Source organism: Topomyia yanbarensis, chromosome 3, assembly GCF_030247195.1.
Source record: "Topomyia yanbarensis strain Yona2022 chromosome 3, ASM3024719v1, whole genome shotgun sequence".
NCBI lineage: Eukaryota > Metazoa > Arthropoda > Insecta > Diptera > Culicidae > Topomyia > Topomyia yanbarensis.
This window is the reverse complement of record NC_080672.1, coordinates 83,618,480-83,643,777: the sequence shown is the minus strand read 5'-3', so window position 1 is coordinate 83,643,777 and position 25,298 is coordinate 83,618,480. Positions and strand designations below refer to the sequence as shown.

The window sequence follows — 25,298 nt, the reverse complement described above, 5'->3', positions numbered from 1 at the left end:
TTTAGTCAAATGGGTATATAAAAATTTTCCTTTAATCTACGGTGCGTGACGCTAAAACGAATTTCCATAAGACCATAAAAAACTATCTGATATATACTGATCTAGATAATTATTGTAGTTCATTTTGAGGATCTTTGAATTGATACGATTTTTAAAGTGATTTTTTCAAGTTTATGCGGATTTTTATGAATACTTAAAACTTATCCAGTTTGTGGGTTTCTTAGTTTGTGCCTAGCTATGTACGCCGTCGCGCCACGCCGCCACCGCCGGTACTTTTTGTCATACGCCGACGCCGTACGATTCATCAAAACTGGCACGTTTCAAGATGACACAGACTCAGACTTAAAACTTCGCAATATTTCTTTTTGAATACTTACGCGTCGATCCATGGCGCCGTCGCCGCCGCCGATAGTTACAAACGGCGTGACGCCGCCAACGCCGATCTATATTGACTCCCATGCCTTTTGATCAAAAATACATCGATTCAAATATCTATTTGTGCGTTTTTTTTTTGAATTTCCAATTTTCACGACATAAAAAATTGTTACGCATAAAATGTATTTGAGTTTACTGTGTTCGATGGTGCTTCGTTCCTCTCAAAAAATTCATCGAACTAACAAATTCTCGTAATAATCAATATACTTTATATATTCATTTTGTAGAAAGCTTAAACAGGTAATATGACAACCAGTTCAAATCGTTGAAAGATTCATATTTGTGCATATGCTTAAAGTTAGCAGTATTTAGAAATGACTCAAACCTCCGAAACCTTTCAAGTGGGAAAGAATATTCAAAAGCACAGTGATCTTTTTGTTTCTCGTGTATATACGTGTCCCAGCTGGCATTATTGTTTGCTGTTACAATTAAAATATGTTTTTTTAGATAATACTTGAAATAGCTAAAAATATTAATGCAAAAATATTGATTTACTTCCTCCTTCAAATTAAATCAAAATCGGAAAAAATGTGTTATAGAAAAACATGAAATATTCTAAAATTCGTCACATCGAACATTCCTCAACAATTCCGAACATTCCTCAACAATTATCCGTTATAATATTCGCAGTTAAATTGACCTACCGTGAAAGATTTGTGTTTCTAGCAAATTATTAGTTTAGAGATAATTGTACTGGTTTGCTTAATCTTCTCCATATTCAAAATGCCAATAACAAAACCCCAAAAGAGACTTTCCTTGAAACCGCCAAATGCAAACCTCAAATCTTTAGCATTTGTTTCTTTGAATCTATGCGGGATCCTAAATAGCATTTGCCGTTGTCTCCGTAAATAATGTACGTAAGATACTCTAACGGATGTCAAAAGATTCAGAATGAACTGGAAAACTAACGAATATTTCATTAACCCTCCGGAAGTTGCGCTTATGGCCCACTGAACGAGCAGCCACTGGTGCCCTAAGACGATTTCGCTAGATTTTCAGAGCAGCGTGCACTCAGTGCACTAGCGCGACTGCCGGAAGCTTAAAATATGAACACTAAAATTGCATTTGCATGTGGTTATTGCAAACTTGTTCCATTTGGTTAAAAAATTTTGATTAGGTTGGTCGGATACTTATAATGACGTTCATCTCTCCCGCTAATTGTTTCAAAAAGCAAGGGATAACCACTATTTCAATTCTATTGAATGATTTATATATGGGAAGAAAACCCATATCAAAGTTTTTTAAATATGTGTAATTCGTAGTAGTCGATACAAGCGAAGCTAAGTGATAGCGGATTAAAGAAATGTATGAATCTGTAAATCTCCATTTTCTCGTTTTTCGAAAAAATTGTTCTGTTCAATTGATAGATTAGTTTATACTAATACTCAACTTTCAAAATTCCCTAAGGACTCCAGGTTTATCTAGGTAAAATTTAATTCCCTGAGAATTCCCGGTTTTTTCTGGTTTTCCAGGGAGTAGACACCAAGGGGAGATGGTGACGATCCAGTCAAAGCTCAAACATCTGCTACTCATGGCATTGACCGCCGCGTTCATGGCAACTCCGACGACAGCTCTTGAGGCGCTTCTTAATATTAAACCACTCTACACCTTAAACAAGAAGCACTATCGTGTGCATATTGACTGAAGGTTACTAATCTTTGGAACAGTAATCATGTTGATCTTGCTACCAGTCATACACGAATGAGGTCTCAAATGGTTACATGGGATGAGGAAATTATTCAGCTCCCAGCGATATTACACACACATGTAGTTTTCTTTACATTTCAATTGGCCTGTTACACTGACGGCTCTCTGATGGAGGGACGTGCTGGTGCTAGTGTTTACTGTTGTGAAATGAGATTGGAACAGTGTCACTCGCTAGATAGTTATTGTATTGCATTCCATTCTCCACGGTTATGTGCGGTGTACAATCGGTTCTTCAACAGAGTTTGCCCGACAATATTATAAACTATTGCTCCGATAGTTAGGCTGCAATGAAAGTTCTTAGCTCGGACAAATGACGGTCCAAACTATTGATTGCATGCAAAATTTAAATCAAAGAACTAAGCATTGCCAATACTATCAATTTGCGATATTACTGACAATGAATGATCCGACAAATTGCCCAGAGCAGGTGCAGAAATTGACCTTGTTGATCTTGAGCCTGTTTTGCTAATTTCAACAAGTTGGATAAAAGAAAAGATCCGGTCTTGGGCTCGAACGGAGCACTGCAACTATTGGCGCAATCTACAAACTTTTCGTCAAACGATATATTTTTTAAAGCGTGCCTAGTGAGTTCGAAAAACCTCTTACACTTTACGAAGCAATACTGCTGCATGCTGATCAGGGCTTAAACCGACCACTGCAAACTAAATTATCACATGCAACTGCCCAGCTGTGACGCAATCGCGATTGTGAGTATTCGGCTGTCCTTACATATACCAAAATGGGTTTGGGCGACTGAAACTAAATTAGGTACTAATGTTTTAGATCCAGTGTGGTAAAGAGCTTCGGATTGTCTCGCAGCCGATTCGAACTACTTGTGACTTTAACTTACCTGCTGTCTGTTTTTATGTTGTCGTTTTTTCGTCCTTCAAGTTCTACTTCCACCTTTATCCTTCTCGTTTTCTTGCTATCAGAGAAAAGATGAGAACAGTCACATAATATTTCCGAGTATTTCCCGGGTTAGCCCTGTTTTCGCTTCAGTTAGTCACTAGAAAAATTTCTGTCAATTCTATTCCACATTAAAACAAATACACTGCAACCAATTAATTTTTTAAATAGTTTATTGTGAGTCAACTGTACAGAAAGGGTGGACTGTTTTGAATATAAATTACTGTTCACAAAATAAAACCTATCTAAAATTACATATTCCGCAAATATGCGCTCTTTTTAACGATATAAATTATCTTTAGGCGGTCACCATAAATTAAAATCTTTCTTCTTCATATGAACTAATTTACAAACTAACATTAAATTATTGTTGTCTTCCCCCCAAACTACAATTTATACAAAACATTTACGCGAACAGTTGACTTTATTTTACCGAGCTATGAGCACTACTAACTACTAGCACTGTTATATTGTATTATCTTCTTATGGTTAAACCCTTCTTTTTTGTACACTTTTTTCATTTACAAAACATCTCAAGACCTACCTGGACCAACCAGTCAGTGGAAGTTCAGTAATTTAACTATCTAATATAGGACGAGAATCAGAAAATCAGTCTGCAGAACGGAACTTTTCGGGTTTTTAGACCACAAGAAAAAAAAACTGGAGGTACATTGTACCGTTACTGAAGGATCGGATTAGTTAAGGCACATATTCACTCACCGCTTTCGGTATGCATTAAAGCCAAAGGCGAGGTGGCATATTGTCGACTGGTGTGTTATTCTTGCTGATGCTTTTCTGTTTATTTTTTTTTTTTCTATGTTTTAGGTAATATAAATTTAAAATCGAAACCACATAACGACACAGGATATAAAGTTTAAAATTTTGATACGAAATGGTTTTATTTCTTCCGAAAGTATTAGCCTAAAATATAAATACTAAAATTCGTTTCTATAAAAAAAAACATTCTCGTCGCTGTTGTATGAATATCGAATATTTTGATTGTTTTTGTTCTCTGTGTAACCAAATACAGACGAAGTACTACCCTACATCGAACTGGGATTTGTTTGCGAAAACTGGTTGTTTGCACGGTTTATTTAGTTGAAGGGTCAGACAAAGCGCTCCGTCACTGACGCAGCGTTAAGCCCGAAATGTTTCAAAACTGTCGAAACAACACCGTGTCGCTCGTTACAGAAAGCAATCGACGATTAGACAGATTTTACAGCCCAAAATTTCATAAACACTGATTCAGTGACGGAGCATTCTGTTTGACCCTTAACCTTCCGGAAGTCGCGCTAGTGCACTGAGTGCACGCTGCTCTGAAAATCCAGCGAAATCATCTTAGAGCAGCTGCGTGAGCCATTTGTGCGACTTCTGGACGGTTAAAGACTCCAAGTGGGAACGACTTAACCCCGAAGGGTTTCTCGCTGGATAGTGTAGTTGCGTGAATGGTTTGGTTAGGTTCGGTTCCAGTCAATCCGGGGCAGTGGTGCAAATTTTCATTTTCAAATGCCAACTTTCAGTTCAATCAAACCCAACCATGATTCAAATTCAAAGCCTCCCTCAATCATTCAGTTTCAAGTTGGCGGGATTTTCATAACTGAATCGTACGTCTTCATTTCAAATTGATGCTTTTTCATTCACCAACCAAAGCTGTCATCTGCTCTGTAGAGGCCAGTTTAGGTTATATGTCGCCATGTTTTGCGTTTTCAAGCTTACATGGACAGTAATAACTATGTTCAGAGTAGTTTTGCTTGAAAAACCTAGTCAATACCCAGTAGAGAGATATTCACAGGGTCAATGAAATTGAAAATGAATGGAAAATGATAGAGCAGGTCGGCTGTTTGAATGAATAATGGAAACGAACAACTGCGAATTGAACATAGTAGGGCATGATTTGAGGATTTTTTCTCCTTCAAGTTCAAAACAAACTGTTGAAAATTTGCAGCTCTGATCCGGGGAAAATCTCGATTCTAAATTTTGCACGCATGCTCGCAAGCAGAGGCCAATAACACAAGGACCTACGAGATAGTACGCATCTTACCACTTCTGCTATGGCACAAGCTGTAGCCAAGGACAAGAACCCTACCCCAAGAAAAGTCAGACAATAATTGGCAATGAGAAACAATTCAAAGCAAATGGGCGTTCAGTATCAAATTCGCAGTGGTGACATCGCAAGTTTAATCACATGATTTTTTTTTGTATTTTGTAGTCACTGATCTTCAAAAAAAAAATAGTTTTTCCATCCGTAGGGGAACCCGGAGCTATTCAGATCGTGGGGATAATTTAGACCCCCCGATTTAACAGAAAATCGTAAGACGTTTTTACTGTCGTCCATATTCGCGGAAGCCCCAAAAATAATTATAATAGTAAAACCGTGATTAAAGTAAAAAATAAAGGTGAAAAAATGGATAATTGTTTTGGAAAGCTTGAGGCTTCTAGTTTAGTTTGGGTGAAAACACAGATATTTTCTGGGCGCTCACACTTTATGCGAAATGAGCATTCGAACCCCCATTCTATCAACCACTGTTCAGCGTCTTGCGGCTGCGCATATGATTGCCTCAATTTTTACAATTTTTTACACATTTCTTTGCACACCAGATCGTATCATAGCTTCTAGCGCTATGTTGAACGACAAATCCCATTCAATCCATCTAACATCACAAACGAGTCCAGCTATTCTGACGACTGATTTTGACCAATACAATGTCATACGAAATTAGCTTAATGTTTTCTGGAAAAGCCATGTTCAACCATTATTGCATTACTGCCCAGTTCGTTTCGTTTCCATGAAGCGAACGTTGCATTAAAATCCACGGACATATGAAGAGTGAGTCCATCATTGACCATTGATTCTCGCAAACTGTTTTAGTATTTGCCGACAAAAGCATTAGCCAACGTGCGCAGTCTGCTAAACAGAATAGTGGGAGGTATTGAGAATCGTGCCTCGAGTGTATGGCCTTGTAGATAGGGCATAAGAAGTCACCGAACCAACCTGAAGGCATTCTTCCACCCCATTTATTTGCAGACGATTCAGGAATCAAGAATATCATCAAGATTTCGCCGAGCATTACAACGACCAAACTGTTGCATACCGTGAATACTCAGCGCTGCATGGTAATCGGCAACGAAGCAACTGTAGTACTCAAGCCAGCGAATGACCGCGGACAGCCCGGAGTCAGAAGAGCTACCATATTTATTTGTCATATTTATTTAACTCATACAACAGGCCCAATAAAGGAAACTTAAAACAATAACTTAAAAAATTGCATGAATCGATTTCTTAATATTGTCCAAGACAGATTGAAGTCGAACAAGTGCGATACACGATGGCAGACATTAGCGGTGGTACTCTCAGAAGAAGGATCCCGTTGAACGTTCTAGACCTAGCTACTTGAGTTGACACCGGTTTTGTAACTTGGAAGGCGAAAAGTTTCGCGCCTAGGAAGGTGTCGAAGAGTATACAGTATAAATTTGCGTTGAATGCCTTCAATTCGATCGCTGATCTTCAAGTAATTCAGGTTCCCAACAATACTCCAGCGTGGAGCGCACTAGAGAACACTACAGACTATGAAGGCAGTAATCATCTGTAAAGAATTTAGCTGTAAGTTTCGTATCTAAAATCGTAGAATCTTCACGCAGATTACCCGGGCACAAGGTCTGCCGATCACAATGGGTCATTTTTGTCTAGAGAAAGATATCACTAAAAATGTCGCAGGATTCAGAATCGTCGGTTTTTTTCACACCATCCGCTGAAAATGTTAAATTGCTGCTGCAAATAAATTGCATCCGTTCGTTTTTTTATTCTGTTTAAGATTTTTAGGTCATCTGCATACGACAACCGTGGCCTCGTTGAGATAGAGAGTGGATATGTGTGGTTCGAGAAGACTTCCTGGCGAGATATCAGACGCAGACATCACCTATGTTCATACTGAGTGAACGAGATAGGACTGGAACCATTGGAGGAGTAATCAACTGAAACCAAATTTGGTCCATTTTGCGATAGCAATATCGTGATTGATTATCAGGTATTAGGTATAGCAAATAGTCGTCGTTGATTCGCGTTGGTTGTTTAAACAAGATCCAAAATTGTATCGATTTTGTTGGCTATTTTCGGCAAATTTGAGACTAAGAGAAACGAAAGCAATGAAATTGAAAGACGGATAAGTATTCTAGAGCGAATCAGTTATAAACTTAGAACGGAAAACTAGAACTAGGCAGGCTCATATGGGCATGATCGAAAGGAAATGTGAAGAATTTTTTGCCTTCTGCAGAGTAGGAGTTGGGCGTTTCACCCAAGTCTACCGCATGGTCTATGGTAGAACATAACTCATCATCATGTTTTACCGCCGACGGCCGGCGTCGGCGGTAAAACATGATGAGTTATGTTCTACCATAGACCATGCGGTAGACTTGGGTGAAACGCCCAACTCCTACTCTGCAGAAGGCAAAAAATTCTTCACATTTCCTTTCGATCATGCCCATATGAGCCTGCCTAGTTCTAGTTTTCCGTTCTAAGTTTATAACTGATTCACTCTAGAATACCTATCCGTCTTTCAATTTCATTGCTTTCGTTTCTCTTAGTCTCAAATTTGCCGAAAATAGCCAACAAAATCGATACAGTAGAACCTTGCGGCAATTAAAACATAGTAACAAGATCCAAAATTGTTTTTCAAATACTTCAGAATGAGCCCAAAAGATTATAAGTAGAGGTGTGCGCCGATGCATTTTTAATCGGCGGCGGCGTAAGCGACATTTTTGGCCGGCGGCGTTGGCGGCGTCACGCCGTTGGACCCTACCGGCGGCGGCGCGCCGGCGTGTGTCGGCGTGACGAATATTGACGCCTATGTAACTAAAAAAAATTCTTGGCTGTACAATTCCTTTCCCAAATTTTCGGTTTCTATTGTAACAGACTTCATACATACAAACAAACGTTACAGCTTAAAGAAAATCTAAAAAAATCATCGCCCACGATGTACTAGCGACATCTGTTGAACACATTGCACAAAATGTAATTCTCGCAACCATATCGAATTTTTTTTCAACTGAAGCTCCAATAGTGCCCACCCTGCTTGCCAAATGCAAGATAATAAATGAAAGGTGGAACTATTTTTACAGTTGTAAAATTTGAAGAACGAAATAGAAAAATTGTCGATGTCGCATACTACGACTTCGCATGAAATAATGATTGCAATTGACAAATTTGAAGAATGCAGAGTAACGACTGTATTTCAATGACCCATAATAATTATTTATTGTTCTATATTTGGGAAATTAAGCAACGGTAAAAAATTTTTTGTTTTGTTTGAGGAAATTAATTGTTGTTGTCGTTTCATTGTTTTTTGTTTCTATTTAGTCATCTTTACCGTAAGCCCGGGGACAATTGACAGCTCCAATATATTGAATTCATAAGCAAATTTTGGGGGTGATATGGCGATTTTTTTTTTGCTGCTAGAATTCTGATAAAAACACAAATTCTATTCAAAACGAATTGTTAAACTTGGTGGTGAACGTACTTTCATTGGCCAAAATGTTTTTCATTTACGATTCTCGAGATAAAGAGCACCAATGATTTAACGATTTCAAACTTCACACAACAAGAAATCCAAAACATGTTTAGGAAGGAAGAGAGCCGGTTGTTAAAAACAGACTTCCAGCTAAATATTAATAAGATTTATGTAACTTTGCTGATGGTTTTCAGTTAGGGATAAATTTATTCTCTAATAATAGTTTTCTTTATTCACATTTTGGAATAAGCTTTTTCTAAATGTTGTTCTAGCCGCATTGACGGCGTTCATAACACACGTAACGAAACACGCTTTTCTCTTGAAACTTTTTCGTTTCGTTGTTGGTGGTACTCGTACAGAGAAGGCATACTAGCGCCACCATCAAATCGGTGGTGCATATATGAAACAAGCACTATCTGTCAAGTTGTCCCTGGGTTGTTTACCATCACTCTTTTAGAATCCCGCAGATATCAGGTACCCTAATACGAGGCGTTATTATTGGTATTACTGCGCAGAAATGTCACTTTTAATGATCGTGTAAGGACACCTTTCAAGGTAGACACATTACTTCATTTTCCAGGCTGGTGTTTACTTTTACTTCTTGTAAGTACAAAATCGCCACAATGATAAGGAATACGATTCCCTGGTACTACATTTTCTTACAACGTACGATCTGCTTCTATCTTGAGTGCAAAGTATGCTCGATGTGCTGCAATCATACATTTCTACACCCTGACGAAACCTAAATATACAGTTACTATCAATCATAATCATTCCACGACTTAACGTGTTAGCTCCTGTTAGGTTGAAACTGATCACTAAACAAGTCTGATTGAAAATGGCCTAAGCGTATCTCTAGTTTTCGTAGCACCTGCATCCCGCCAATTTCTCCAGCAGTTCCGGGGACCAACAAATTCTAATCCATTGCATACATTCGATACACCGAATCAATTAAATTACTAACATACTGTTATGTGCTTAGTCATCGATTGGCATCGTGTTGTAACTTGAGAAATAGTTGTGAACAACTCCCACCTTGGGCACTGCGACAAGAATGAATTTCACATTACCGGCCCATATTGTTTGTTTTGGTTTGCATTAGATTAAAAAGACCGTAACGTTTTCAGGTGGGTGCGGAAACTAAGTAACGCATTTAGCTCTGTGTCAAAATCTCTTCACTAACGCCACCGATTTGTAGTTGAAATCGACCTTTTTTCTACGAGTGATGAAAATTCATCTCGTGTTACGTCTTATTTGTCTGTGATACCGGGCTGGTGTAAATCACTGAAAATCTTTCTTGAGTGGGGCTAGATCATACGATGCATAATTTATGAGACTAGAAATCTTACCCTCTGCATCGCCACATCTGTGCACCAGCGTCGCGAAAAGTCAAGATCACTTTGCTCAACTATTCTTCGAGAATTTTTTTTTAAAATAGGTAACGATTCAATCAATTCTAAATAAACCACATATTGAAAATAATTTTTATGTTTTCACAAAACTAGTTCACGCAAAAAAAAGATGACATTATACTCAAATGTTTAGTAGGTGGTTGTGTCTGAATATGTTTAATATTTTTATGATTCTAATTCATAACTCGATGAAACATTGATTTTTATTATCTTTATTGACTAAAACAGTCAAGAATTGAACGACGTGCAAGGATTTTCGTAAATTCTCGTCGTGTTATCGTGATATTTTGGTCTTGAGCTTACCGTTGGATTTTTTACACAAAGCCACATATCTTATAGTTTTCTAAATTATTTCACGGACATGAATTGTGGTTAGGTAATGTATTTTGCTCAGCGCAGTTTCATTTAATTCCGAACATTTCTCTGAATTTTAACAAAGGAATAACAGGGTTACAGGTCCTAGTAATGTCTGTATCTAATGCTCGTGCCTATGAGACTGGTTGCTAGCAGTTGTACACAATAGCTCACATAGAAATTTCAAAACCAAAAAGCAGAGCGAATAATCCATGAATAATAGTCTGAGTTCCTTGTAATTTTTTACGTAAGTATAATAAAATTATGTGGAAAATTAATTACTTCATGAATTACATCATGAACAGTTTCACGAGCTCGACTGGTGAATCGTGTGTAGCATATTAGGAATTAAGAATCGGTTAAAAAATCAATGAATAATACACTGCGTTTCAGTGAAATTGATTAGGTGCAAAGATTAGGATCAGGCACATAATCGTAAATTTCAGGCACATATATCTTGAAAGTGGAAGTTTTTTTTAATTTGTGGACCATTTCACGCACACGAATGGTGAATGGAAACTTATATGCTCACAATCATAACCAGTTGATGAAGCAAGAATGGATCTTTGAATTATATAGCGAGTGTCGTGTAGTGGTTTTAGAGAAAATATCAAGATTATTTTAATTTTGTAATCCAATTGACGACCACTAATACCAAATAATTATCAAGACGTGATAAATCATGAATCAGTTAACGTCGTATATTCGGTCCATAGACAATGTTCCTAGATTTGTGGATAAAGTTATGAACCAATAATTTTAGAGCTCGCGAATTGTCGGCGCGGGAAAAATGCATCGGCGGCGCGCCGCCGATCTACCGTTCGGCGTCGGCGTACGTTAAAAATTACCGGCGGCGGCGGCGTGGCGCGGCGGCGCACAGGTCTAATTATAAGAAGTCTCGTCCGTCTAAAGCTTGCCAAGGGTAGTGTGAGGGCTTTAAGTCCAGAAATTCATTTGGCAATGACACTGAGTTATCTCGCTGATGGTGACCCGCAAGCATAAATAACTTTGCAATTTCCATTTGCCTTTTCCACAGCATGTAATGTAATTCGTAATGCAAGCTATTTGAGAGATCTTATTACCAACGTACTGGAACCTACCGGTCAAATCTGGAATAAAATTTCTATTGAATGTTTGGTCGGTGTTAAGTCAGACCGGACTAAGTCGCAAAACATCAAAAAACGAGATAATGATAGCATTAGATACAGAATTCCTTCAGCTACGTTCGGCTTTTACCAGATTTGAAATATGTATGAAGCAAGCAAGCAAGAAATATGACAAAAATTATTTTCCAATTATGTAAAGGATGCTGCGATTCAAACTTTAAACTCGTTTTTCTCGAAATCAATAAATTTTTACTTAGTCCAGTCTGACTTAACACTGACCGTTTCTAAATGTTACAAGTACAACTTTGTCTGGAAATTATGAACAGTAAACAGGTAGAATTTACCACATTATGGAACCGATTCTATCACATTCGCCCGAAAGCCATTTACCCGAATGACATTTGCCCGAATGTCACATAAACCCGTATGTCATTCACCCGAATGCCACGAACACCCGAAATACATTCACCCGAATGCCATTCGCCCGAATTCCATATACCCGAAAAACATCGAAATGTTTATCAAAAAAATTTAATTTTTTAAGCTGAAATACAAATTTTATGGTGGTACCACCTGTTGTGTACATAAAACATCCGTACTAGGGTTTTTTTCTCTTCAAGCTACAACACACTTAACAAACCGTTCCATTTATTGTGCCAGCCTTCCACATTATCGCTGGTCCTAGGAATCTTTTTCGATGCATTTTTAAAAAGTGACCACGAAGCGGGGGGAAAAAGCGGTCATCGAGAAACTTTTTGTTTAGCTTCCTTCCTACCGAAAATACAATTTTTACTAACGTAATCCAAAAAATCGCCGAGAATCTTTGGACAACTTTTCCTCAATTCTTCTAGTGCCATTGGAATACATTGATGGGGCAAGAAAGCCAAGGCAACAACTTGTTTGTAAATGAGTTGTATTCGGTGAGCTTCCGAATATTGCGTCTGATGACCAAGTTGTTTTAGTTTTCTGAAAAAAACTTTGGTTTAGATGGAATAATCATCCGTGAAGGGCAGCACCGAAAAAAACTCCTCTCGCAACGTTCATCACAGCTGTCTCGAAATCCAATATTATGTAGAGAGCTATTTGGTATATAGATTCAAAAAATTGCTCTTGTTTTGAAAGAAGGAATCAACCCTTATGTCTGAGTAAACCGGGAAGACGAGTGGATCAACAGTTTCCTTGCACACTTTTTTGGCATGCAGATCCAAGCATTTTTCATGTTTGAAAGAAGCAATCAACCCCTAATTGTGGGAAAAGAGCTGCTCATGTTTAAAAGAAGGAATCAATCCCCAAGTGTGAGTAAACCGGCCAAACGAGTGGATCTCCAGTTTGATTGCAAGGGTTTGTTATACAAACTCAAAGAACTGCTCATATTTAAAGAAGGAATCATGTTTCAATAGATACCAATGGATCACAGGTTTGGTGAAGCGGGATCTCCGCTTCGGTTCCTCGACTTCGGTAATTGTGGCAAAACCGCATCACACTAGCTTTGCCACAGAACCTTTATGAGCTACTATTCACTAACGACGTTATGCCAAATATGTTTCCGCCATGCATGATATAATTATTAATTTAATTCATTCAATTTGTTAACAGAACATCTTAATATACATTTACCTCGATTGATGATGTTTCCGAAAGATTTCGTATTATTTTGTCCGGTTTATCACGACATTCCACCACTCGAGCTGTTAACTGCGAGCTATATGCCTTACTTTGCACCTGAAGAGCATTTGTGGCGTTGGCAACGGAACCTCGGCGGCGTCGGACAGTACACCTAAAAGCGATGTGGCATAGCCACATTAGTCAGTGTTCGGTTGACTAATGTGGCTACGTCACATCGCTTTCTAGTGCACTGTCCGACTTTGCTGCCACTCAGTCAGCTTTAAACTAGCTATAGCTTATGTTTGAATAAACCGGGCAAACGAGAGGATCACAGGCAGGGATGCCAAAGGTACCAGTAAACTACATTTTTTTCGGTATATTTACATTTGCACAAGCCGCACAGCCCGCTACAGCGACACATCACTACAGTTCTTGCCAGAACGGTATCCAAACCGAGTACATTTTCCCGTAGAGCAGTAGAATACATTTTTGTTTTGCTGCTGTACTCCGACTGCTCGGTGAGAGTGTGGCGTAGTAATGTTCGTTCTCTCGCTTTGTACACTTTTCTCTGTGTAGTCAAAGGGAGAGGCCCGCACACGAAAGCGTTGATGCCGGTCGTGGCGTATACGAACAGCAGTCATTGACGTCGTTTTTGATTGAAAATATTGATTAGATTAAGAATATTAAAAAGTGTAAAATAAGGAAAGAGAAGCTGTACCGCTCGCGTCTGATGGCTTTACTGGGGGCAGTATTTTTTTGTCATGTTACTGCTTTGCTTACAGACTGCCGCATAGAGCTGGGCGTCCTGCAATAGCGAAGGACAGCAATGTCGAAAGAGAAATGAGAATGTAGGCAGAAAAATTACAGCGGTAGAAAAGGTAGGCATTTTGCTTATAACTCCGGCGACGGGTGGATCAACGCCTCGTCCAACGAAATCTCAACGGCTTTGCGCCGCTTCGGATTCTTGGCCTCGGATATGCCGCCAAGCCGCATCACACTAGCTCCGCTGCATAAGCTCACTTGTTATTGTTCAGTTTATCAAACTTTGGTTAAAAATTTCACATTTCTGCTCTCGGATTATGCTTATTTAGGTTAAAATACACCCTTTTGGCAAAAAACCGCATTAAAATCGGACCTCTTTCACTAAAGTCTCTAAACTAGACAATTACCGATTTTATATTATGCTTGAGTGAATGTGGTATTCGGGTTAATGACATTCGGGCGAGTGGTCCATTCGGGTTTATGGCATTCGGGTTAATGGTCCATTTTGGTAAATGGTTTTCGGGCGAACATCATTCGGGTCAATTACCTTCGGGAAATTTGATAGAACACATGGAACCTGGTTATATAACTGCAAGAAAGACTTCATTTGTACTATTTGCTGTATCCGACGCGAACTGTAGATTGCAATCTCAACCCATGCTGCTTCAAAACAGTGAAATTTCACATCATTTTTGTTTTTATTTCAAAAATCAAATCCCTCGTTTAAACAGCACTGATCAATTCTTCTATTTCTTTATCATTTCTATCTCTTCAGAATGTTAGCGCTGAGTTACTTGAATTCTGTAAAAAAATGGATGCAAAAAAGATTAAAGCGATATTTCCAAAAACCCCTCTTGAGATATCCGAGCTTTCATTCGCATTCGACGGCGTCGAAGTGCCGGAAGAGATGTGCAGTGGTAAGCGAGTTGTATAAGAGGGAATGAGACACTTCTTACCACCATTGAAATGAAATCTGTAAGTAGCACTAACAAACACCTAATTTCAGGAACTGTACGAGATAACACTGGGCCTATGGCGTTCGACTGGCATGGTCCATTCTTATTGGTTCGGAAGTCTTCTTAGCTGGTTGGTAGATATGTGCTCCTACTTGCAAGTTGATCAATTCGCTTGGGTGGGGAACATATGGATCCTGCTAGTTGTCGACTCTTTTGTCCTTGGGTATGAGGCTATTTCAGGAAAGGAGTGCAACACGGGCACCTAAGAGATAGTTAATTATTCAAGACTTGTTCTAATGATTATTTAACACGACCAATCACACCGACTCCCAGAAATGATAAGCAGCCTTTTCGGGTCGGTGTGGTCTGTTCGAGTCGAACCAGGTGGACATTCACTTCGAGCAAACTTTATGGGGAATAGCGGAGAATATTTCTTATTTCCTTTATGGGCAGATTCTTTTTGTGAAACCCTAAAATACCTTCATCAGCAAAATGATAGGACCGGCATAATCGAATCCTGTTAAAAGATAGAGATGAAACAACACAGGTGTTCTTCCACTGTATTAAAAAAGCATAGTGCGGTGTTGCAACATGATAATTCAATCTGATTCAACAACCATTTAAACAATCATTATTACACACTAGAACAGAAAAAATAACTAATTGAATAGCTAGAGGGAATTTAGTATTCGTGGACATTGCGGTTTACAGCGCTCTCTGATTTACTTAATATTCGAATGATCCGAGAGAGGAGATCAAGAAGAATACAGAAGCGGAATCAACGCGAAGTTTTAAGCGATTGTATAACATTCCCCCGAAACCATTCCCCAGAAGAAAAAATGCCGCAGCTTTTTCCCCAGAAACACATATTCCAGAAGGTACTAATTCCCAGAAAACAGTTTCCCAGAAAGTACCAAAGCCCAGAAAACTTTCAAACACTTTTTTTTAATTGCCGACCAAGAAGATGGTACAACATTAAAAGATACCGTTTTATGAATAGCTCTTATATTACAAAACCAAACCTGAATATTAATACTAATAAAGGTCATCTTCAGTTAAAATACCTCAATTTCTGGGAAATGGTTTTTTCTGGGGTATGAACTGCTGGGTATTTGTTCATTCTGGGTAACGGTTTTCTGGACAAAAACATTTTTCGAGAATAGGTTTTCTGGTAATTGGTACTTTCGACGGAATGGTATTCTGGAAAATGGTTCTTTCTGGGGAAAAAAACTTCGGTGTTTTAGTTTCTGGGGAATGGTTTTCGGGGGAAAGTCGTACAACCATTTTAAGCACATCACAGACGATTTAGCACGCGTTGTTAGGAGCAGGATACCTTGGACTAGGCAAAATAGAGGACTTGACCTTACACACTTCGGGACAAACAGGCGCAAAATTTAGTCCTCCTCCCGAGGACCAGTGTTAACTTGGCAGACAGTTGCTAATTCATCCGATTTTGCAAATTTTGTCTCGTGGGACGAACCGAGATCTCTTAAGCTATAAGCTGTAGTCCTATCAGCCCGCTAAAAAAAGAAACAGCTCAATATCAATGCAACTACTACTGTATACTACATCTTCGCAAGTAACATTTTGATCAAATCAGCCGGACTTCTTGTCTAGTTTTCGCCACAATACGACCTAAAAAATCGGTTCCTTTTTTGAGCCGGAATTTTGGTGGAAATCAATCAGAACTCTACCTCAAATTTCGGATAAGTTTGACAGGAGGTACATCATACTATAAATCGACATCCTTTAAATAAAAATTCAATGAATGGAAACAGTCAACTGCCGAAATTTCATAAAAGATGAAAAATAGCCAAATTTTTCAAAAGCATTCTAAATTTGACTGATTTTTTTGTCAAAATGTATGTGCATTCGATATCCGTACTTTTTTTGTCAACTATTATAGCTTCGACCAAATATTCAAATTTGGATTACTCAGCAATGAGGAGTGACACGGAGATATTGGCATTTGAGATATTAAGGAGAAACCAAACCTTTAACAGTGCTGTAACACAGCAACTTTTTAAAAAAATTAATCTGCGAAATGGAGCTTCTGACAATAAGTCCATTTTCAAATTGATTCCTTTGGTACCTCATTGAATAAAACAAGAGACTGAACGTTGTTATGTTGAAGCACGCTTCTACTCAGCACTACTTCTTATACTCAGCTATGTCGGCGGGTTTCAGCCTGCTAACCATGAGCAATGTGCTCCAAAAATACCGTTAGCCGATCGGGACAAATCGTGCCCTGTCATGGTATGGTGAGCAATAACTTTTTTCAAACTACCTCCCCACCATGGCACACCAGCCAGCGTCAAATGGATTCGAGGAGCTGTCTAGCAAGGCCCATGACAACTCTCAGTCGCAGTAAGGAGCGGTCGTGACGTGAAGGACGGTACAGAACTTCCACCAACGAGAAGCAGAAGCCTTCAGCAGGCACGCCGTTAGCGATTCGAGAGAAAACGCACGTCGAGAAGCAGAAGCCTCCAGCAGGCACGCCGTTAGCGATTCGGGAGAAAACGCACGTCGGAAGAAGACGCCTTCAGCAGGCACGCCGTTAGCGATTCGAGAGAAAACGCATTTCGAGAAAGCAGAAGCCCACAGCAGGCGCGCCATTTCGGAACGAGAGAAATCGACCAGCGAGCACGCGAGCGCAACAGGAAGGAAAGCAGGCAACCGCAAACTAGAGACGGAACTTTCGGAGCGAGTCTCGGGAAAACCTTGAGCCGTTGCACAGGGGTGCAGGTCGACGAAGGCGGACCCCTCTGGACTCCGCAGACATAGCAAAAATCAATCTCATAGGTAAGCTGCTTCATGGTGACACATCAAACCAAGTTATAGACCTCAGTCACTGGCGCAAGTGCGCGAGCATTTTTCGGAGCGAGCAAAACCATGCAGCGGATGGAGCAGGGCAAACCAGGACAACAATTGAGCACAGCAGACCGTGGCGAAGCGGAATCTCCAACGGACACACACCGCTCATAGCGGGGATTTCGAGCATGACGAAGCCAAGTACCATACCCTCCTCACAATCTGTCAACTCCTGCTGCCTACAAAACGTTCGAGCGTTTGCCGTTCTCGATACGGGAGAAATCGAAGTACGAGTGTTTACGACACGCAAGCCTCCGCGGGTCAGCCGTTTGTCAGAGCGAGAGAAACTGATACAGTTCATGAATCAAAACGCTGACGGAACGAATAAATTCGGATAAGTTAACCAGCTATGAGCAACACCAGCTACGACAAAATAAAAAAGCCACTCAATACAATACGCTTCGCGGAATCAAAATAACCATTTCCTGGATTGGTGTCAAACTGTGGTCAGATCCAGTGCTAACAAGATCCATAAGATCGGAGGGAACTCAATTGTAGCAGGGGCCGTCATGAAAATCAAAAGAAACGCGATTCTGGGCGCGGTAAAACCCTTGCTACGGACTCATGGCGGTTTAGGAATTAAATACCCCTTCTCCTGCGCAATTATAATTCCCACACTAAGAATAATATCACTGTTAATTGTAACTTCTCGTAATTTAATTATAATCCTACTAGTTTAGTGTTAAAATTAGTAATGATTATTTGCCTGTTGAGCCGAAGTGGGGGAGGTACAGAGAAGCATGAATAAAAACTCAGTCGGAGACAATTTTACCAAAGATTTGTTGGTGTTGGTGATCGCAAATTTTGCCAGAACTCGCTGGTGTGTGATTGGATTAGTTTAGATGAGATGAAGATTTAGCAAGCGTAGAGGTTTGCAGTTTAGGATTTGCGTTATGTTTGTACTTGTTGAACCTGTTGTTCGTGCAAGTCTCCTGAGCGATCCACCGTCTCTGACCGACTTTTTGTAAGGAAAAGTTTTAGAATTTTTCATGCATCACTAGCTACGATGCATGAAAAATTCATCCGCTTCGGTAATGTTATGTTATGTTTGCACATAATGGTTAAGATAATGTGCATATTGAATTAAATTATAAAATTAAATTATGGTTCATTGAGGTAATTATGATAAGCGTGCACGGCATACCCGACAGAAGAAGGTGTGCAAGCAAAGCACTCGCTTGACAAAAACAAATTTGTCTGGCAACAAAAACCGGACGTAGGCTAAAACGTCAAAAAAGCAGAAAAAAGGAAAAAACGTGAAAAAAAAGTCAGTAGAGAGGTGAGCGTTCAATAAAAGAGTGCGAGGACGAGCAAACGGGGGCTGATCCTACGGACGGTTTAAAAGGAGGCCCGTAGAGTTGTCAGTAGTCGCCGGGAACATCTACGATACCGTTAACACCGAAGACACCACTCTCGCATCCGTACCATCATAGGCAGGAGATATATAAAACATCCCCATCGTCACGAGGCGTGAGTATAAAATAGTGCCGCGCAAGGGTCAACGCCGGCAGTGAATATAAGAGCCAACCACGCTGCCGTGCGGATGCTATGTTCCAACGAGTTCGCCAGTAAAATCAAGATCAAAACGGCAACAACTTTTCGGGAGCATCCAATAATCATCCCTCGGCGACGTCGGCCCGGTCCCGAGAGGAAAGTCCGTGCAGTCCGGCTCTTCCCAGGTCGGCAACACTCGTAGTAGCAACAATCACCACGACATTTCGGTTCTATCGCAACATCCAGAGTCCGGTGCGGCTGGCCAAATCCTGAGGAGAACCGGTTTGGTCCACCGAGTACGTGATCAAGTTTCCGAACAAGGCGATCGAAACCTGTACAGCGGATCCGGATCTGCAAAGAAGACAGTATTACAGACCTCAATTGTTCAGACTGCCCGGGAAAGCAACCACAGCGCGGGTGGAAAACGGTGGGAAAACAACCGCCACTACCAATGCAACGGCAAAACAGCAGATTCATTTGCGGCAACGGAGCGGTTATTGTGAAATTTCTCGGATCGAATATGTTGTGTCGGCGAACCATCTAGTCGCGGAAGAGCGCTGTGTATTTGTGAGGAATGACTAATTCGCTTAGGATAAATAAACCAGTGACGGTGTTCTGGAATAGACAGCTCTCAAGCAATTCCCGGGGTCACATGATGACGACGGCCAACATCATTAAGGTGAGTGCACCTCTTTTTACCTCCTTCTAAGAACCATATGTGTTTTGGGGCAATTTTGGGAAACGATTTGGGTAAAGTCAACTTTAATTTTACAGGTTCGATTTCCAAATAGTGAGAGTCACCCCTCTGGCGTCGATGTTTGGCCTCACAGCGGAAATAGGCCGACGGAAAATATCTAGAACAAGAAGAACAAGAAGGGATCGATCGAATTGCAGAATATCATCAACAAAGAGAGACTGTACCCATCTTCAATTACGGTTTAAAAACAAATGACACCAAGCATGAATGTGTCGAGTACCTCCCACTGAAATCCTATGGTACAAAACATTAAAAAATCACTGGGTTAGGAATGTTACACCATCTCATAGAGCGCAAAACTCGTGCAACTGTCGCAAACAACCGTGTATCGTAAACAGAATCCCTAGCATCATAGATCCAATCGTACACACTCACCTCAACTCAGCTCGTTACCCTCATACAAACTCTCGCAATTCTCGATCAACCGCAGTATCGGTCCAATGTTGTACGGGAAGATCGTATCCGCTACCAGTCGACTAATCTGCAACCGCAAACTGATCAGCACCGTCATCACGTTGTCCAGCACCACGTTCTGGTTAGCGCTGCTGATCGGAGCATTGTTGTACATGACAGCCCGCGCATTGCTGTAACTGTTGTGCTGATAGTAACTCAAACAGCTCTGCGTAAACATGGCCCAATTCTGCCGGATGTACTTCAGGAAGCGTAGTAAAAACAGCAGAAAGCAGGTCTCCGTACTTATCAGCAGATCCAAAAACAGATGAGTAATATTCGGTCCCAAGTTGGAAAACTCGATGAACGTGTAGACCGGGTTCAGGATGGCGATTAGCTCCGGAAAGGCATTGTTCCGGAAAGAGATTCCGGATGTGACGTCCAGCGTACACACCATTGCCTCCACCAGATAATCGTCCTGGTCGTCGAATAAATGTATAAGCACCTGACTGAAATGGCTATCCGGGTGAAATTCGAGCTGATGTTTAAGGTAGGTTTCCAGCTTCCGCACCACATCCCGGATACTACGTTCAATCATCTGAATCTCTTGCATGTCAATATCACTGCTGTCCACACTGCTGTCGCTCGAGTCGCATCTGATTTCCTTGACAATAACTGCTACCGCTTTCAAGACTAGTAGAGCCATCTTCTGCATCAGTGTACGATCGTAGTGTGTGTTTGCCGCAGGATTCTGGAACGTACTACTACTACTACTACCGCTACTACTGCCAGGAAGATTGTGGTAAATTCCAAGGCGTCCATTCTGATCCGAGATAGGCGATAGACGATTGTCGTGATACCGAATGACTTCCCCTTTGTGTCCCAGTAATCCCAAACTGGTTGAATATGTCGATTTAGGCATTTTGTCCAGTATTCGATGATCCTTAACCGATCGAACCACACTGTGCGCTAAACTGCCAACTTCCTCTGGGATGAAATCTTGCAAAGCAAGTGTGCTTCCGTAGCAGAGAGCTTCATTAAACAGAGTCAACATCTGCTTGTAGATGACAGCATTCTCCGTTGATAGGAGCAATGCATGGAAGTCATCTAGCTTTGAGTGAAACGGTTTTGTTTCCACGACCGATAGATTAGCCTTCACACTGATAATACTCTCCCAAAGTCGCAGAAACGTTAGAATGCAGGTTTCGGTAGCTATGCTTTGAGTGTTGTGTGGTCGTGACACCTCCGGTATCAGTTTGCTGATAATTTTCACAAGAGCAGACCACTTTTTACCCAGGATACAGATAGTTTCGCATTTGATTCGTGTGGTATCGAAACTTTCCGAGTCGGTCAGTGTGATTATATGGCAGATTTGGGAGGAACTTGCTGCGTTACTTGGATGCTGCAGATTAACGTGGCTTACTACACTATGGCTAGGTGGGTACGACGTTGCAGTGGTGGTTGGGGATGATGCTGAAACAGGGTTGAATATGGTGCTGGCAGTGGACTCGTCCCCGTACTGTTGAGAACCGTAATGAGTGGCAAAATAATTATTTTCCAATGGAGGCGCATGAAATCCCGCTGAGCTGGACGCTCCTGCACTAGGCCCAGCCACCGCTTGTACATGTATATCGTCGTCTAGCGGATGTTCCGTTTCATCCTTCCATTCTACTATCTGCTTGATTATGTCCAAGCTGAAGTTTATCTTTTTAACCGCTAAAATATCTGCCTGGTTGAAACCGAATAAGTTCGCAACAATCTTCTCCAGCCATCGGTCATCCCAATCATCCTTGATAATGATCAGAAATGAGGACAATATCCTTCCCGACAGATAATTTATAAACTTGTTGTTGTAGTTACACAATCCGATAATCTCATCGATATTCATCGATACAAAATCCGTCTCCGAATGCTGGCTCTCGCTTCTGATCAGATAGTTACACATGTCCATAACTCCCGAGCAGATGTTTCCCTTGATGTTTTGTTTCAAGTACGTATCGAACAGCAGCTGCAGATTGGACAGAAACTTAAGCAGATACTCGAACGGCCACTCGATAAGTGGCAGCAGTTGCCTAACCTTTCCCCTACCCGTGTCCAACGGGGAAGTTTCTCCGCAAACGTAGTACGACTGGAAAGACATCAGCAATACCTCTGTTTCCAATCGGCACAGACACTGCTTGGCGATTGCTTCCTGAAATAGTGCCTGATATTCGGGCACCTGTCTCAGCAGCAAATCTTCCTCCGAACCAGTTGGTTCATGGCCGTTTGGACTTTCCAGAAGAGGTGAGGGGGTATCGTCCACCGTTGCCACACCAGCAACAGCCACCGCCGAAGTTGACGATCCGGAGGAAGACGACGACGACGTCGGTGGTGACGACGAAAGTGACGTCGAACTGGAACTGGCCGATGCCAACAGCGAAGAACCATTGGAAGAGTTACCACTGGAGCTAGCGTTGCTGCTATCCACGACATCGGACTCGTTCTCGATGCGCTGCCGTTTACTGACCGGTTGCTCGTTGGCCGATGACAACGAAGATATGGTGGTGATACCGTTACCGGTACTACCAGGCGTGGTGGAGGAAGTTCCTCCTGCACTACCGGTAACTACTGCTCCGGTGAGCGAGGAACCCAACGTCTTTTTGGGTTCCTTTTCGTTTTGAAGAACCATTGGTATGGATCTGTGGTGGTGGTTATGGTGTTGCAACTGTAATGGATGCAATTCACTGCTTCAATCGGATGCTTCGATTGTTAGTCGCGAATAGCTGTTCTCCTTGTTCTGTGATTTGGTGATGCTGCGATGTGTAGATGCATTGTAGAAATCTGTAAAATAATTAGAAAATAAACCGATTATTTATATATGAAACCGATTTCGTGTGTGGAATTGATTACGAAAACTAAGAAAAAAGGCGGAAACACACATGAATGATTCAAATGGACACTGAACTTTGCTTGAGTTGTTTTTAATCAACAAAAATCGTTGAACATGTTTGTTTGAGAAATGTTCAACGAAAACGAAATGGATCCTGTAAAAAAATTACCCAATGCATTTTTTAAGACTCTGGCAAAATCATCACCATAATCATATTTGTACCCGAACAATTCGGGGATGATCCGAGTCATAACTTCATGTACTAACTGCGGACTGTCATGTATTGCTAATTTCCAGGTTGCTCGATCTTGGGCAGTCACTCTCTAAAGTCTTTGTACATCCGCCGCCTGCGGCTCATCTTGATTGCTCACTGCCAGTTACGATCTGCCCCAAAGTCAACGATCTATCCAAAGTCCTCTGCTGAAATTAACTTTGGTTGGTCTCTCCTCCAGGATTTGCGCTACATATCCATCCAACTGTAGCCTGCCATGTTTTATAAGCCTTCCGATGTCAGCATGTTTGTATAGATACTTGGCACTGTAGCGGGTGTAGTGCCCATAATCGCAAGTCAGTCCCATGTTCTATTGAATTCCATATCTACATAGGACTGACTTGCGATTATAGGCAGTGTAGTGCATGTACTTGCGCCGTTCTCCATTCTCTATTATGCCGCCGAGTTTGAGTATTCAAACACACCACGAACTCGACAATTCAACGCTCAAGCTCCAGGGTCGTACAGAGTAACAGCAGGGCAGGAAATATTCGAACCGAACCTATGTTCGAATACTTTCAAAGCGCGAAGCTTTGCGTTACTGGTTCGTATTCACAAGCTTCGTATCACAATCGCTTACCATCGTAATTGCGGACATTTGGGCGATACTTTTGCATGCTCTTCGGCGAGGACAACTGAAGCTTCTTGTTCATTTCATTGATGTTCGGAAAGATATGTAAAAGCTTTTGCGTAGTTTTCGACAAACACGAGCTAAGCTCTTGGTTCGTGTGATCGATATTTTTGAAACAGTTACACGGAGCTTCGAAACGATGTTCGCGAACACAGAAGAAAGATTACCTCGAAGTATTTCAGAATCACGAACACCGAAAGATTATATCAATTTAGCATCGCGAGGGCCATCGCTAACATGTTCGCCGGACGATATTAGTTTTCTTTATTCAAATACCTACCTACTAGTTATGCAAAAAAGCATATTCTAGACAGAGGCCTTGTATTAAGGGTGGAATAGGTGAAAAATAATTGTGACAATGTGTAGCTTATGGATGCTGGGGTTAACTGAAAAGTGACGCAACAAGTTTATTTGAGATACCCTACTGATATATTACCAGTAGGGATAAAATCAAGATTTCGTGACAGGGCGGGGATAAATTTTCAAATGAAATAAATTAGGGATAGAAAATGAAGTTAAACACAATGTACACAACGTATTGAGTGGGTCGCTTATCTTAGTCATGTCACCTACCAGTTATGTCAGTTTCTTGAGGATAAAGATATCGATATCCATTCAAAGGAAAGTTCTGGTCGTTTTGTAAATCTTGTTTTCGACTAACAGTAAAACCATTTTGATTCAGAAGTATGTTTTAGAAGGGCGCATGTTTTTTCGTGCATTTATTTAAAAAAACGCTTTGAATCCATCTACCAGTGTGATGAGACATTTTATAACTATTTTCGAATATTATATCGGTTGAGAACTTTTAGAACATGATATTTCGAGAAATTTTGAAAGTGAAATTAAATCAGTTGTAAAGTTATAGAAAATAGCCTTTTAAAATGAACGGACAATTGAATTATTACTAATACTTTATGAATACATTATCTAAGTTCTTCATTCAATGCAATATGTATGCAAAAAGTTAAAAACTGGATTTCCCTTGAGAACTGGGCCAAAAAATCGAAAAAAATGTGTTGGCGATCCGAGAACTAGAACAGAAATTGTAACCCTTGGACCTCTGAAGTGCATGCGTACAAAATGCTATAGTCTAATGTTTGTTTTCATTCATTTCATTTAATAATTTTCAGTTGAGCAATTCTGTCGCAAACTGCATTGTGGAGCGAGGGTCATAACTTCCTAAATTTAAGTGTTCCTATTAATTTAGTACACTCTCTTTAACATAAACTACTCTAACGAATGAACGAATGGGAGTAGGTTCGATAAAT

General features: G+C 40.6%; 1 protein-coding gene across 3 annotated transcripts in view; it reads right to left on the bottom strand.

The window, feature by feature from the left end:
- Nucleotides 1–3,203: 3,203 nt before the first annotated feature.
- Nucleotides 3,204–25,298, bottom strand: part of LOC131694205 (protein lines) — a 35,668-nt gene continuing 13,573 nt past the window's right edge. The window contains exons 2-4 of one of the 3 annotated variants that reach the window (XR_009306443.1): nucleotides 20,245–23,079; nucleotides 6,693–6,797; nucleotides 3,204–6,632 (exon numbers count right to left, since the gene is read on the bottom strand). Coding sequence is in view for 2 of the 3 variants with exons in the window: in XM_058982703.1 (XP_058838686.1) it covers nucleotides 20,246–22,927 (2,682 nt within the window). In the remaining variant the exon portion in view is untranslated. Of the gene's footprint in view, nucleotides 6,798–18,272; nucleotides 19,464–20,244; nucleotides 23,080–25,298 lie in introns of those variants that run through there. The other 2 variants (XM_058982703.1, XM_058982704.1) reach the window with 2 other exon arrangements.